This window comes from Ananas comosus, linkage group 2 (genome assembly GCF_001540865.1).
Source record: "Ananas comosus cultivar F153 linkage group 2, ASM154086v1, whole genome shotgun sequence".
Lineage (NCBI taxonomy): Eukaryota > Viridiplantae > Streptophyta > Magnoliopsida > Poales > Bromeliaceae > Ananas > Ananas comosus.
The window spans coordinates 16,072,051-16,086,219 of record NC_033622.1 but is presented as its reverse complement, the minus strand read 5'-3'; the positions used below and the strand labels follow the sequence as shown (position 1 = coordinate 16,086,219).

The following is a 14,169-nucleotide window of genomic DNA, read 5'->3' as shown; positions in this document are numbered from 1 at the left end:
AAAAAAAGTATAAATTAATATCCACTCATTTCTCTTTTTTTACTCTATATCTATATATATATATATATATGTCCCTCTGTACTCTGCAAAGAGTTCACTGAGTGTACTTAACCCGTTCTTTAGAATTGGAAAGATTATTTGTTTCCGGTTCCAGCAATGAAGGTAATAATCCTACTATCATTAGCACGCTTTTACAATTATATATATATATATATATATATATATATATATATATATATTTTTGGCGTAGTACATCTCAACATGTTTGCTTTGCAACATGGTAATTATATTTGACTCGTATCAAGAAATGATCAAAGTACGTTTGATGAAAACGAAATCGGTAACTTCTGTGCAGCAAAAGATCGTGATGAAGATCCCGATGAACGGCCAGGAGGGTCGGCAAAAGGCCTTAGAAATTGCCACAAAAATAGGAGGTGTGTGCTCAATGTCTTAATATATTCGATTGATCGAAAACAACTTCTCTATTTAAAACGCAATGATAGCTAGTTTTGCGAAGTATCATCATGACACGACGCAAAGTTATTTGTCAAACTGGACGCGAAAACATTGTTCCTTAGTATTTGTGGCGTATATGATCGATTGAATAACTTACACGATTCGAACATGTCGTAGCTGTGGAGTCGATAGCGATACAAGGAAAAGAAGGAGATCAGCTAGTGGTGATCGGCACGGGAGTGGACGTGATAAAGTTGCTACAGGCGTTGAGAAAGAAGCTAAAGCTCCGCGCGGATATAATTTCGGTCGAAGAGGTGAAAGACGGGGACGAAGCGAAATCGGCGGAAAAAAAAGCTCCATCTGCAACTTCAGAAGCAATTTACGTTCACTACCCACCGTATACGTATCCGACGTATAGTATGGGGTACGATCCGGTCCCGAATACTTGTTCCATCCTGTAGCGAGTTTTCAATATTAGTCACGGTGTGCTTGTGTGTTTACATCATCCTTGTGAACTATATGTTTAGCTATGTATAAATATATATGTTTTCGTCGTGTATAAGCAAGGTACCATTATAATCATGTAATTAAGTTTGCATATGGGGTAATATTATTGTGTAATGGTATGTATTTTTCTCGTTTATTATATTATCTTTCTATTATTTTTAGTTGTATAGAATATTGTGATCAGTTTTAGAAAGATATGGGAAAAAAAATATTGAAAAACATAAGGTTTCTCACAAGAAACGTTGGATACGAGCAACTGTAAGGTACCCAAAACTACATAGTTTAGAGTTAATTCTTATATCTATATTTTTTAATCATCGCTTAATACCATTAATCAATTGTAATTGTTGTGAAAGATTTAGTGGACGAAATTGAGTGGCACTCTGTTTCCTCTCTTTTAATTAATTTTAGTTGCGCAAACTCTTTAAACCTACCATCATATCATGTCGTTAAACTGAACATTTCAGCTTTAAACCGATCGTCAAATTATTAAACTGAACAAATCAAGTTTAAATCAATCGACCGTCAAATTATTAAACTGAGTAAATTAAGTTCAAATTAATCGACCGTCAATTCACTAAACCGAATAAATTTGACCACAAAGTCGTTAAACTAAATAACTCAATTCTGAATGACTGTCAAGCCGTTAAACTGATTATTTCACTAATGCATAATGGGGGTATGCCCTTACTTAAGCTACATACTAAAAAATTATATAAATACAAATTCACCTTTATACTACGATTTTTTTGTATCATCGGTATTAAATTTGGTCTCTTAATCGAGAAGTTTTTAATATTGAAATTTTAGGATAATTAATAGTAGATTTTTGAGTCTGCTAGAAATTATGAATCTATAATCCTAATTTTAAAATAAAATTTAAATAAATCTAATCTCTATCATGAATAATTACTCGTCTCAAAAAAACCTACGACAGAGCCGGTTTGTTCGTAGTGGCAGATAGCGGCACTCTGTTCCTCTCTTTTAATTAATTTTAGTTGCGCAAAATGTTGCCATCAGTTTTAAAAAAAAAGATATTGATTAAATTTGGCAGTGTAAGAAAACATAAGGGTTACCCACAAAGAACGATATGTTTGACCCCAGAAACTGTGAGGTATTCGAAATTATATTATTTTGAGTTAATTTATTATATCGATCTTAATCAATTTGTAATTGACCGAAAGACTTAGGCGACAAAATTGAGTGGCTCTCTCTCTCTAAATCCACGCATTAGTTGGGATCTAACGAGGAGAATTTGGTCAAAATATGGTTATCCATGTAGGAGAATTAATGGTTGACTCAAAGTCAATTTGGCGTTTTCGGTGGAAAAATAATAATAATAATAAGAGATTAAATATTATTCCTAAAAAATAAGGGATGATAACAAATTTCTTTGACTATAAGGTAATTGCGATACGATAGGATAGTGACCCAGACCCTTTCTGAACGTATATCTTTGGCGCTGTGCAAAAATGGCTAACATTGTTTGACCTTGCGTTTGAACGAAAAATGTCTAATAACAAGGGAAAAAAATATTTCATTTATGTAACTCATCTTAGGAAGCGTTTGGTTAATTATAAATAAACATACAATATAGCTAAAAATATATGCAATTAAAAAAATGCAGCAAGTGAATAGTGTACAAAATATTACAATTATTAATAATTTATTTAATTATATAGTGTGTGTATATACACTCTCCAAATCAGAAAGAAAAAAAAAAAAAAAAAAAAAAAAAAAAAAAAAATTCTATTTCTAAGATTATTAAGAAGATAAGTTTATTTTTGATTTAAAATTATTTCTCTGACTAGTGCAATTAAAACTGTAGGTAATTAAATGCATGCAGTTCTATCTGCTGCAGCAGTTGAGCTCCTCATGTAGTTCCAATTATAAAAGTTGAATTAAAAAGCATCAAACAAAATGCCGAATTTAAATTCAAATATAATTACAATTGCAGTATACTTGCACTTGCCTGCAGCCAAACAGCTCCTTATTCTTCTGGGAGTGCTTTTTAAAATGAGCCACAGAAAAAACGCATGGTAAGCTTAAATCACAAAACCCAAAATAGAACACTCAGCCCTTCAGAAATTATCATGCCATATGCCATAGACAAACCCGCACAGAGGATTAAGTTACAATTCACTGGGAGTCTACGACGGTCCATTCAATTCTCTACATAGCAACGGAGAAAAGAAGTGGCAACAAACACAAAAAATTGTGCTATTCTTTACCTTCTCCAAGGTCTTATGGAAGCAAGAAACTGGATACATAGAGCACTCTAAAACCTTCGAGGCATGATTCAAGAGATATGAGATCCAAGTACGAACAAAGTTATCGCTATACATGCGTGAACGAAAAGCCCGTATCTGTTTCACATTTCAGGAATGGATAAGTAGCCGTGAATTAGAACCTGTAAAGCGTAGGGTCAATTGGATGGCGGCTATCCAACAACCTTCGAAGCGACGCCTTTCTATACAGAGCTTGCTCGCGAAGCTTTTCCTGTAGCACAGTTCTTCCTGGTGGTTCATTCATGTACAAATCATATCCTCTGCTCGGAAAACTTTGAACAGCTCGGCCAACATCAACAAAACCTTGATGATAATTTGATAAATTAAATTCCGGAATTTGATGTTGTACATTGTACGGCAAGGTTCTTCCCGGTGGTTCGTTCACGTACAAATCATATCCTCTGCTCGGAAAACTTTGAACAGCTCGGCCAACATCAACAAAACCTTGATGAGCATTTGATAAATTAAATTCCGGAATTTGATGTTGTACATTGAACGGCAAGGTTCTTCCCGGTGCTTCATTCACCCGTAAAGAATCTTGGTATTGTACATCATGCAATGCAGCTCTTCCCGGTGCTTCATTTGTGTACAATCCATATGTTCTGCGTACATAATCTTGGTACTGCACATCATGTGATACAGTTCTTCCCGATGCTTCATTCATGTGTAATTCATATGTTCTGCCTAAAGAATCTTGCACAGGCCGACCGAAATGAAGATTGGAGATTCCAAACCCTCGATGAGCATTTGATAAATTCAATTCAGTCATTTGTAAGCTACCACTCGTAGTCCTAATCCTTGGTCCAAAAGTAATTGTCCCTCGAATGCTATCCACATTAATCAGAAAGTTCGATTGGGGCCTTCCCTCCATGTTGTAACCATGTTGAGCAACAGGAGGTAGACAATTAAGTCTCCTGATGTTTTCAAGGTTGTTGAGATCTAAACTAGGTGCTTCAATGGATGGCACCAAAGAAAATCTCTTTTTGAAAGCTTTTTTCTTTTTGCGCATCTCTCCAATCCTGAATTTGAACGTGCTGCACTCGCCTAGAGGGAAAGGCTCATCGCAGAATAAGCCATCTCCTCTCTTGTTATTGTAACCAGGATAATCGCCAATTCGAAAATCGGAACACTCAACAAGAAGCAGAGAGGCCTTAGAGGCGAGTTCTTTGAGGTCCCATCTTTTGAATGGGCCTCCGGTCTTATGGCTAATGTGAACTTGGCCATAAGGTCGAAGCATGTGGCTGGCATTTCTGAGGAAACCCATCACCAGACTCCGGTGCAAACTGAAGCACAAGTTAGAGGATAGAATGACAGGAGTTAATAACAGAGCAGAATCTAAAAGCAAAGCAAAGAGGCCATCAGTGACTTCAGAAAGAGAAGGAAAGTAGAAACCTGCATAGATGATGCAAGGAATAATTGCCACCATCGAATCTATTCTGAAGAGTAACTGACAACTATATTAACTAGAATGTCTACAAGTAGTAATGCTCATAAGCAACCATGCTTAATTTGGCACTTGTAAAGATCTGCAGACTAAATAATATATACATACATACATATATATGAGTAGGGCTACTGTGCTCTCGGGAGCACGGAGGCCTCCGTGCTCCTGAGCCGTTTTCGATGATAGAATTTTCGAATCGACGATCGGCTCCGTTAGACTTGATCTAGCGAATTTGAAGTTTCTAGAAAATAATTTTTGCGATTTTTTATATCATTTACCTAGTGATTAAAAGGATTCAAAATCCATAATTTTTAATGGTTGATATCTGCCGTTTTCAAGTTTAACGGTGTAGAAGTATTCTCAGATGAAATTTTGATACAAAATTCTTTATACTATCGACAACAAGATCAATATTTCTGATCGAAAATTTTAGTGCTATATCACCACTGATAGGATTTTTACTTTCAGCTGTTAAAAATTATTGATTTTGAATCCTTTCGATTGATAGGTAAATGATATCGAAAAATCGCAAAAATTATTTTCTAGAAACTTCAAATACTCTAGATCAAGTTTAACGGAGCCGATCATCGATTCGGAAACTCCATCATCGAAAATGGCTCAGGAGCACAGAGGCCTCCGTGCTCCTCAGAGCACAGCAGCCCTGCTCCATATATATATATATATATATATAGAGAGAGAGAGAGAGAGAGAGAGAGAGAGAGTTCATCTAGAATACTATTGATAATATAGGAATAGCATTTGCCATCTACTTTTTAGCCCTTAGATTTATAATAGTACCACCACTAAACAAACAATAAATTCTATTTATGGAAAGGATTAAAAGTAGACAACAAGTACTATTCATCTATTATTAATAGAATTCTAAGTATACAATGTCAACAAAATTTCATGAAATTCAGTTTCTAAAATGTTTAAATAGTATAAATTATATTTAATGGTGTTGACCGTCGATTCGTAAGTTCTATTATCGCAAACGACTTATGAGTTCGAAGGCAATCAAACTCATAATAGTATAATAGCCGGACTCTCTCTCTCTCTCTCTACACACACACACACATATTCACATACTTTTATAGACATAAATACTACCATCCTGCTTTCTTTTCTTTCTTCCTGTACTTCTCTTCCCACGGAAAGATGATAGACATATATTTCCAATAATAAAAAATCACAGCGCATAAAAAAGAATTGAACCATGTGAAAGAACAGCATAATAATTTATCTAAAATAGAAACAGGATTATAGTGTAATTCCAAAAATAGAAGGGACATTGTATTTTATCCAATTTTACGTGATGAATTCTAATTACATTTTGACACATTAACATTTGAAAATTCACATAACCATCAATAACATCAATCTGGAGTGTACAATTCCCATATATTAGCATATTATCAGAAGAAACCTGCCATAGTGAGGCTCCTTCAAGTGGTAAAAGACACTAAACTTAAATAGGTTAAAAGCAATTCTGTGCATACTCAATGAAAAGACATTACATCTAGCAAACTTCTGAATATCTAGTCAATATTCTCATGGCTATAAGGGCATATGAAAAATTATAACCACAACTATGTGGACAGACAATTCAACCTTTACACATTCGAGCCGGGACAGTGTTTGACCAGTTCAAACCAATAAAGACAACATAAAAGTTTAAATCAAACAAATAACTAAACAATCACCATAAACAATCAAAATTTATGCCAAGACTAACCAAACAACAAAAACTTACAGGAAATCCGTTTCAGTATTACTTCTAAAAGTAAGGTCCTAGAAAAAGAATCAACTTATTTCTCTAGAACTATGTATCATTAATTAGATTTTTATATAAAACCTTACCAGTTAAATAAGTGCGTATTAGTATCCGAACAATATCTAAATGATATAACTTGAAGTGACACTACCTACTTTTGCACCCTTACAAAAGTTCATGCTAAAGGTGCGTGTTGGCCACAGTTTAGAATGTTACGAATTATAAATGATACCCTAAATGTCGTCAAACACATGAAAGAAACTAGCTATCAATAAAACAGATGGCCGAGTGCAAATTATATTGTTTAGCATATTCTCACAACTTTGCCATAAATACGAGCATGTTGCAGCCTGCAAGAACCCCTAGTATAGATTGAAGTTTGCCTTGTCATATCTTTAACCTATTTCTACGCATGCAGAGAACGTGAATAAATTGGAGCATTACATAAAAGACCTAGTAAGCTATTTTAGAACTTGGATACCTACTTGATAACTTGTGGATTATCTTCTTTTCCTTTAAACCCAGCATGTGGAAAGTTGAAAACAATCCTATCGAATTTCCGCATCTTCAAATCCGTGTGAAGCTTCATTTTTTTCGCATTGACACCGTGTAAAACTGTCGCCCCCATCTCCCTTAGACTGTTCAGGTTTGATTGAGCTTTATTATACTTTTTCACCAGATCATCTGCTCCAACATATAATTAAAAAAGCAAAAATGATATCAACCAAAAACATACATAATAATGAAAACAGAGAGAGAGAGAGAGAGAGAGAGAGAGAGAGAGAGAGAGAATCAAAACCAACATAATCAAACAAAAACAGCAATCGAAACAGAGAGAAGCATAACAAACCAAATTTAAGTTCCAAGAAAACATAAAAAACTACCAAGCAAACCCTAGAAACCCTAGCCACTCGAGCAAGATAATACAATAATTAATGTCCTCTTGCGATCGTCTTAGAGTACAAGCGCACAAAACCCTAATAGAAAGATTAAAAACTACTCACCAAACGCTAACGGAGACTACTTGGCACGTAACGACTTTAAAGAACAAATCGCAACGAAATGCAGAACCTCATCGTCTTCGTTCTTTTACGAGTCCGCGAGAGAGAAGGAGAAGAGAGAGAGAGAGATACCACGCGAGTCGAGGGAGGTGGCTACGATGTTGGAGGCGGAGCCAAAGGAGGTGGCGAGGGAGAGGGAGAAGGAGAAGTCCCCTTCCCCCACGAGGAGTATCTGCTGCGCCGACGAATAGTGCCCCGCCCATCTCACCCTCTCCTCCTCCTCTTCTTCTTCTTCTTCTTCCTCCTCCCCTCCCTCTCCCTCCTCTTCCTTCTTCGTCTCCTCCCCTATCTCCGCGACCACCGCCATTAACGCCCTCTTCTTTCTCCTCTCTCTCTCTCTCTCTCTCTCTCTCTCTCTCTGTTAAACCCACCGTTTCCTTCCTAGGAAAGAAATCAAAAGAACGATGAGAGCACGGGGTGGTACAAATACTACGAGGGAGGGAAGAGCGCGCTTTGGTGTGCCGCTTTGTATATCACGGTTTGTTTATATGACATGTGGGCCCCGCTATGGTGGGGTCCATTGTTCGTGACATATATCCGTCACATTGTAGAATTAGTAGTACGTGAAGCGACGAGGCCGTTCGACTTCGGGAGGTTTTATGCGGGCAAATTTTCTATGGGAAGCTCCTTATAAAATATTTTATGCGGAGAAACTCCGTTATTTAGCAAGCTTTTGTATATGGAACAATCCCAGCGGTCCAATAAATTATAATTAACATGGACGGTGTACAAATCATTCCTTATGGAGGATTCTATGAGGAGTTCCGCATAGAATTCGTCTCCGGTTTTGTTGGCTCGTTTTAACGTTATGATTAGTCTTAAATTTGAATTTGAAGGGTAAACAAGGAAATTAGCAAGTTACAACAAAAAAAAAAAAAAAAAAAAANATACATGGGCCCAATCATCTTCTGGGCCGGATCTATGTTCTATCTTCAAGGATTGCATGGCCATGCATGGTTCTATAGAGGAGGTGAAAACTGATCGGATATGGATCGAACTGTGAATAAGTGCTTGATATACGTATCTGATATTTGCAACCAGAGTTTCACACGAGATGATGCTGTACAGACTTAACTATTGAAAGTTTTAAAAAATTATTTTATTTTGGCATTTACCTCACAATTAAATCTATTGCTTACATCTATCTAATTCACCCTTTCGTTCACCCTTTCGTTCAGACTTAACTATTGTATTCTGTTCATATCAACTCTAACCTCTCTCTCTCTCTCTCTCTCTCTCTCTCTCTCTCTCCTTATTCAAAGGTTTCTCTACCCTTTATATCTTCTTTTACTCTCTCATTTTTTTTTCCCTATATTTAAAAAAAAAAAGAAAAAAGTGAGCGCACACTCTCTTTCTCTAATAACTCCGACGCCCATCACCCTTCTCTCTCCCTTTCATTAATTACTTCGTTCCAAAGTCTTTCTCCTCCGCACTTCTCCTCCGATGCCTCCACTCTCCACCCCAACCCAAACCCCTCTCGCTCCCAAGCCAACGAAGCCTCCTCCGCCGCATCCGCCATTGCCGCCGCCTCCTGCGGCGATGGCGGCGGCGGCGGCGGCGGCGGCGGCGATGGCGGAGGAGGAGCTCCCTCCTCCGGCGGAGAAAGCATCCAACTCCTCCGCCGCCGCCGCCGCCGCACCAACCCCCTCGTCTGGTGTTTCGCCATCCTCTGCTTCCTCTTCAGCCTCCTCCTCATCTTCTCCGGGATCATCATCCTCGTCGTCTTCCTCCACATTAAGCCCCGGAACCCCGATTCGACGCCTCCGCCATATAGGAGAATTAATGGTTGACACAAAGTCAAAATAATAATAAAAAGAGACATATTAAATAAAATATCATTCCTAAAAACTAATTAAGAGATGATAACAGATTTCTTTTATACGATAGGAGAGAGACACTTTCTAAACCTGCACCTTTGGCGCTATGCAAAAATGTCTAACATTGTTTGACCTTGCTTTTGGACTAAGATGCATGTCTAATAATAATGGAAAAAAAAATAATTTATTTATATAACTAACCTTAGAAACCATTTGGTTAAATTATAATTAAAAATACTAATAATTAGAAATTATAAATTAATTAATAAAAATTAATTAGATAATAAATTATAATTAAAAATACTAATAATTAGAAATTATAAATTAATTAATAAAAATTAATTAGATAATAAATTATAATTAAAAATACAACAAAGTTAGAAATATATATAATTAAAAAAATACAGCAAGTGAATATTATACAAAACATTACAATAATAAATAATTTATTTAATTGCATGTGGCAAATAAGCGCACTTTAAAATTTTATAACTGTATATATATGTGATAGCCAAATTTTCTCTCATATACAAAGGTAAAATAGTTTCTATTTCTAAAATTACTAAGAAGATAACCTTAATTTTTTGTTTAAAATTACTCTATTCAACTACTACAATTAAAACTGCAGTCAAATTAAATGCAATTCCATTTCCAACTACTGTAGTTGGACCATCTCATTCAAGTTTAACTGTAACAGTTGAATTCAAAGAACATCAAACCAAACAACAAATTTAAAGCTACAGGTAATTACAATTGCAGTATATTTACATTTACAATGAGCCACAGAAAAAACGCACGTGAAGCATAAATCACAAAACCCAAAATAGAACACTCAGCACTCAAAAAACTATCATGCCATAGAGAAACCCACAGAGAGGATTAAGTTACAATTCACTAGTAGGAGCCTACGACCGCCCATTCAATTCACCACATAGCTACAGGAGAAAAGAAGTGGCAGCAAACACAAAAATGTGCTATTTTTTACCTTCTCCAAGGGGTCTAGTGGAATCAAGAAACTGAATAAATAGCACTCCAAAACTTTCAAGAGATACGAGATCCAAGCACGAACGAACTTATTGCCAAACATGCCTGAAGGAAAAGCCTGTATCCGCTTCACATTTCAGGAAAAGATAACTAACCGTGAAGTAGAACCTGTAAAGCATATGCTACTCAGTTGGATGGCGGCTATCCAAACCTTTGAAGCAGTGCCTTTATATACAGAGATTGCTCGCGATCATTTTCCAGGTATCCTACATCATGTAACACAGTTCTTCCCGGTGGTTCATTCATGTACAAATCGCATATTCTACTTGGAAAACTTTGAACAGCTCGGCTAACATCGACAAAACCTTGATGAGCATTAATTTGGTGCTGTACATCGTACATCAAGTTTCTTCCCGGTGCTTCATTCATGTAGATCGGTAAAGAATCTTGGTATTATATGTGCTGCACTCGCCTGAATTTGAACGTGCTGCACTCGCCTGAATTTGAACGTGCTGCACTCGACTAGAGGGAAAGGCTCGTCACAGAAAAAGCCATCTCCCCTCTTGTTATTGTAACCAGGATAATCGCCAATTCGAAAATCGGAACACTCCACAAGAAGCAGAGAGGCCTTAGAGGCGAGTTCTTCGGGGTTCCATCTTTTGAATGGGCCTGCGGTCTTATGGCTAATATGAACTTCGCCATAAGGTCGAAGCATGTCACTGGCATCGCTGAGGAAACCCATCACCAGACTCCGGTGCAAACTGAAGCACAAGATAGAGGGTAGAATGACAGGACTTAATAACAGAGCAGAATCTAAAAGCGAAGCAAAGCAAAGAGGACGCCAGTGACTTGAGAAAGAGAAGGGAAGTAGAAACCCGCATAGATGATGCAAGGAATAATTGCCACCTTCGAATCTATTCTGAGTATACTATTCATTTACTATTAATAGAATTCTAAGTATATGATGTCAAAAAAAAATCATGAAATTCGGTTTCTAAAATGTTTAAATAGTCTAAATTATATTTAATGGTGTGGATCGTCGATTCGTAAGTTCTATTATCACAAACGACTTATGAGTACGAAGACAATCATACTCGTAATAGTATAATAACAGCACTCTCTCTCTCTCTCTCCACACACACACACATTCACTACTTTTATAGACATAAATACTACGATCCTGCTTTCTTTTCTTTCTTCCTGTACTTCTCTTCCCACAGAAAGATGATAGCCGTATGTTTCCAATAATAAAAAATCACAGCGCATAAACAAGATTTGAACCACGTGAAAGAACAGCATACTAATGTATCTAAAATAGAAACAGGATTATAGTGTAATGCCAAAAATAGAAGGGAAATTGTATTTATCCAATTTTACGTGATGAAGTCTAATTACATGTTGACACATTAACATTTGAAAACTCACATAACCATCAATAACATCAATCTGGAGTGTACAATTCCCGTATATCAGCATATTATCAGAAGAAACCTGCCATAGTGAGGCTCCTCCAAGCAGTAAAAGACAGTATACTTAAATGAGTTAAAAGCAATTCTGTGCATACACAACGAAAAGACATTACATCTAGCAAGCTCCCAAATATCTAGTAAATATTATCATGGCTTTAAGGGCATATGAAAAATTATAACCATAACTACGTGGAAAATTCAACCTTTACACATTAGAACCAGGACAGTGTTTGACCAGTTCAAACAAATGATGACGATAGAAAGTTTAAATCAAATAAATAACTAAACAATTACCATAAACAATCAAAGATTATGCCAAGACTAGCCAAACAACAAAAACTAACAGGAAATCCGTTTCAGTATTACTCCTAAAAGTAAGGACCTAGAAAAAGAATCAACTAATTTCTCTAGAACTATGTATCATTAATTAAATCTTTATATAAAAACCTTACCAGTAAAATAAGTGCGTATTAGTATCCGAACAATATCTAAATGATATAACTTGAAGTGATACTACGTAGTTTTGCACACCTACAAAAGTTCTTGCTAAGGCCCCGTTTGGATACTTCTGAAAACGTAGCATAGTTAAACTATGCTACAGTGGTAGGAAAAATATCCTATGAAGCGTTTGGGAGGAAAAAAAGTAACGTAATTTTTGGAGTATAGTTAAACTATACTCCAAACAATAGAGTAAAAGTATAATCCACTCTAACCAAAGAAAAAAAATTCCATCATTCTTGAGCTCCCTTATTCAAAAAAATGCATCAAGTTCTAACTTTTAAATTTCAACATAAAATTTTAAATTTCAACATAGATTTAAATTTCAACATAGATTTAAAATTTAAAATTTAAAATTTAAAATTTGAAATTTGAAATATCACATTTAAAATTTTAAATTAAAATTTTAAATTTTAAATTTTAAATTTCAAACTTTAAATTTCAAATTTCAAATTTCAAATTTCAAATTTAAATTTCAAATTTCAAATTTTAAACTTTAATTTTTAAATTTATTTTTTTTAAATTTAAAATTTAAAATTTAAAATTCTAAATTTTAAATTTTAAATTTCAAATTTTAAATTTAATTTTTATTTTAAATAAAATTTAAAATATAAATTTTAAAATTAAATTTAAATTTTATTTAAACTTTAAATTTTAAATTTTAACTTTTAAAATTAAAATTTAAAATTTAATTTCAAATTTCAAATTTTAAATTTGAAATTTCAAATCTCAAGTCTCATAGTTCAAATTTCAAATTTTAAACTTTAAATTTTAATTTATTTTAAACTTTAAATTTTAATTTATTTTTTAAATTTAAAATTCTAAATTTCAATTTCAAAATTTTAAATTTAAATTTTTTATTTTAAAATTTTAAATTAAAATTTAAAAATTTAATAAATTAAATTTAGATTTAAATTTTAAATTTTAAATTTGTAAATTTCAAATTTGAAAATTTAAAATTTAAAATTCAAAATTTCACATTTCACATATCAAATTTTAAATTTTAAATTTTTTTTGAAAATTTAAATTTTAACTTTTAATCTTAAAATTTAGAAAAATCCTGTGAAATTGTACAATGCGTATCGAAACAGTTTAAAAATTGAATCCGTGGAATTTTTTAGAGTTACAGGATTCTTTATTTTATCTAGACCGAAACCACAGTTTATAAATTCCGTGGAGATATTTTACTGTGTATCCAAACAGGCCCTTTAAATGTATTGTTTATATCTAATTTATCCTTTAGTTCAAGTTCAACTGGCAGTTGGCTTATAAAAAGTTTCAATTGAAAATATAAAATAAAAAATAGAAAGCAGACCTTTGAAAGTATGATCTATGATGATAGAAATGTATCAAATTTGGGCAATCTATTTTTATATTAAATAAATATAAAAATGACTTACAAAATAATTTTAAAAATATAAAATTTTTAAAATCAAAAATAAAACTTAGCTAAAAGTTGAGGACAATAGTAGTGCAAACACTCTTTTGTGAAAAGATGGTGGATGCCAAGCTTGAGCAACAACGGCAAAAGACTAAATTTGTCTAATGAGAAACAAATGAAAAAAACACCTCAAGCAAAGCACATAATAATAATAATAATAATAATAATAATAATAATAATAATGATAGTGATGATGGATCTTTAAGTTTTTTAATAATAAAAATGCCAACATGAAAAAAAAAAGCATAGGCTGTGAAGATCAGTGAGGCATTAAAACAAAATCTTCTTTACTTTAAGCTTCCCATCCCTATTTCTTTTTCTCACTCGAGCAACCCCACCACTTACTTCAAATATCCTTGCCCCTCCTCTCTCTCTCTCTCTCTCTCTCTCTCTCTCTCTCTCATATTCAAAAGCTTCTTTTCCCTTTACC

At 34.2% G+C, this 14,169-nt stretch overlaps 3 protein-coding genes across 3 annotated transcripts; 1 reads left to right on the top strand and 2 right to left on the bottom strand.

Moving 5' to 3' along the window:
- Window positions 64–1,102, top strand: LOC109706604 (heavy metal-associated isoprenylated plant protein 47-like). Its single transcript, XM_020227546.1, has 3 exons — window positions 64–162; window positions 356–434; window positions 634–1,102. The coding sequence occupies exons 1-3, from the start codon at window positions 157–159 to the stop codon at window positions 915–917; spliced, it is 369 nt and encodes a 122-aa protein (XP_020083135.1). The 5' UTR covers window positions 64–156; the 3' UTR covers window positions 918–1,102.
- Window positions 2,865–7,879, bottom strand: LOC109725339. Its single transcript, XM_020254497.1, has 3 exons — window positions 7,603–7,879; window positions 6,955–7,153; window positions 2,865–4,534 (listed from the first exon to the last, which is right to left on the bottom strand). The coding sequence occupies exons 1-3, from the start codon at window positions 7,835–7,837 to the stop codon at window positions 3,367–3,369; spliced, it is 1,602 nt and encodes a 533-aa protein (XP_020110086.1). The 5' UTR covers window positions 7,838–7,879; the 3' UTR covers window positions 2,865–3,366.
- LOC109724115 (heavy metal-associated isoprenylated plant protein 41-like) lies at window positions 10,048–11,092 on the bottom strand (the record flags this gene model as incomplete). Its single annotated transcript, XM_020252806.1, is given in 1 exon segment — window positions 10,048–11,092. A coding segment is annotated over 1 exon segment (340 nt), but the record flags the coding sequence as incomplete, so codon positions are not given.

Excerpts from the sequence above, each read along its gene's own strand:
- LOC109706604 (XM_020227546.1), top strand. Across the intron at positions 435-633 it reads AATTGCCACAAAAATAGGAG|CTGTGGAGTCGATAGCGATA; the intron begins GTGTGTGCTCAA and ends AACATGTCGTAG.
- LOC109725339 (XM_020254497.1), bottom strand. The coding sequence starts at position 7,837 with ATGGCGGTGGTCGCGGAGATAGGGGAGGAGACGAAGAAGGAAGAGGAG. Across the intron at positions 7,154-7,602 it reads CACCTCCCTCGACTCGCGTG|ATGATCTGGTGAAAAAGTAT; the intron begins GTATCTCTCTCT and ends ATGTTGGAGCAG. Across the intron at positions 4,535-6,954 it reads GATAATCCACAAGTTATCAA|TTTGCACCGGAGTCTGGTGA; the intron begins GTAGGTATCCAA and ends CTTGTGCTTCAG.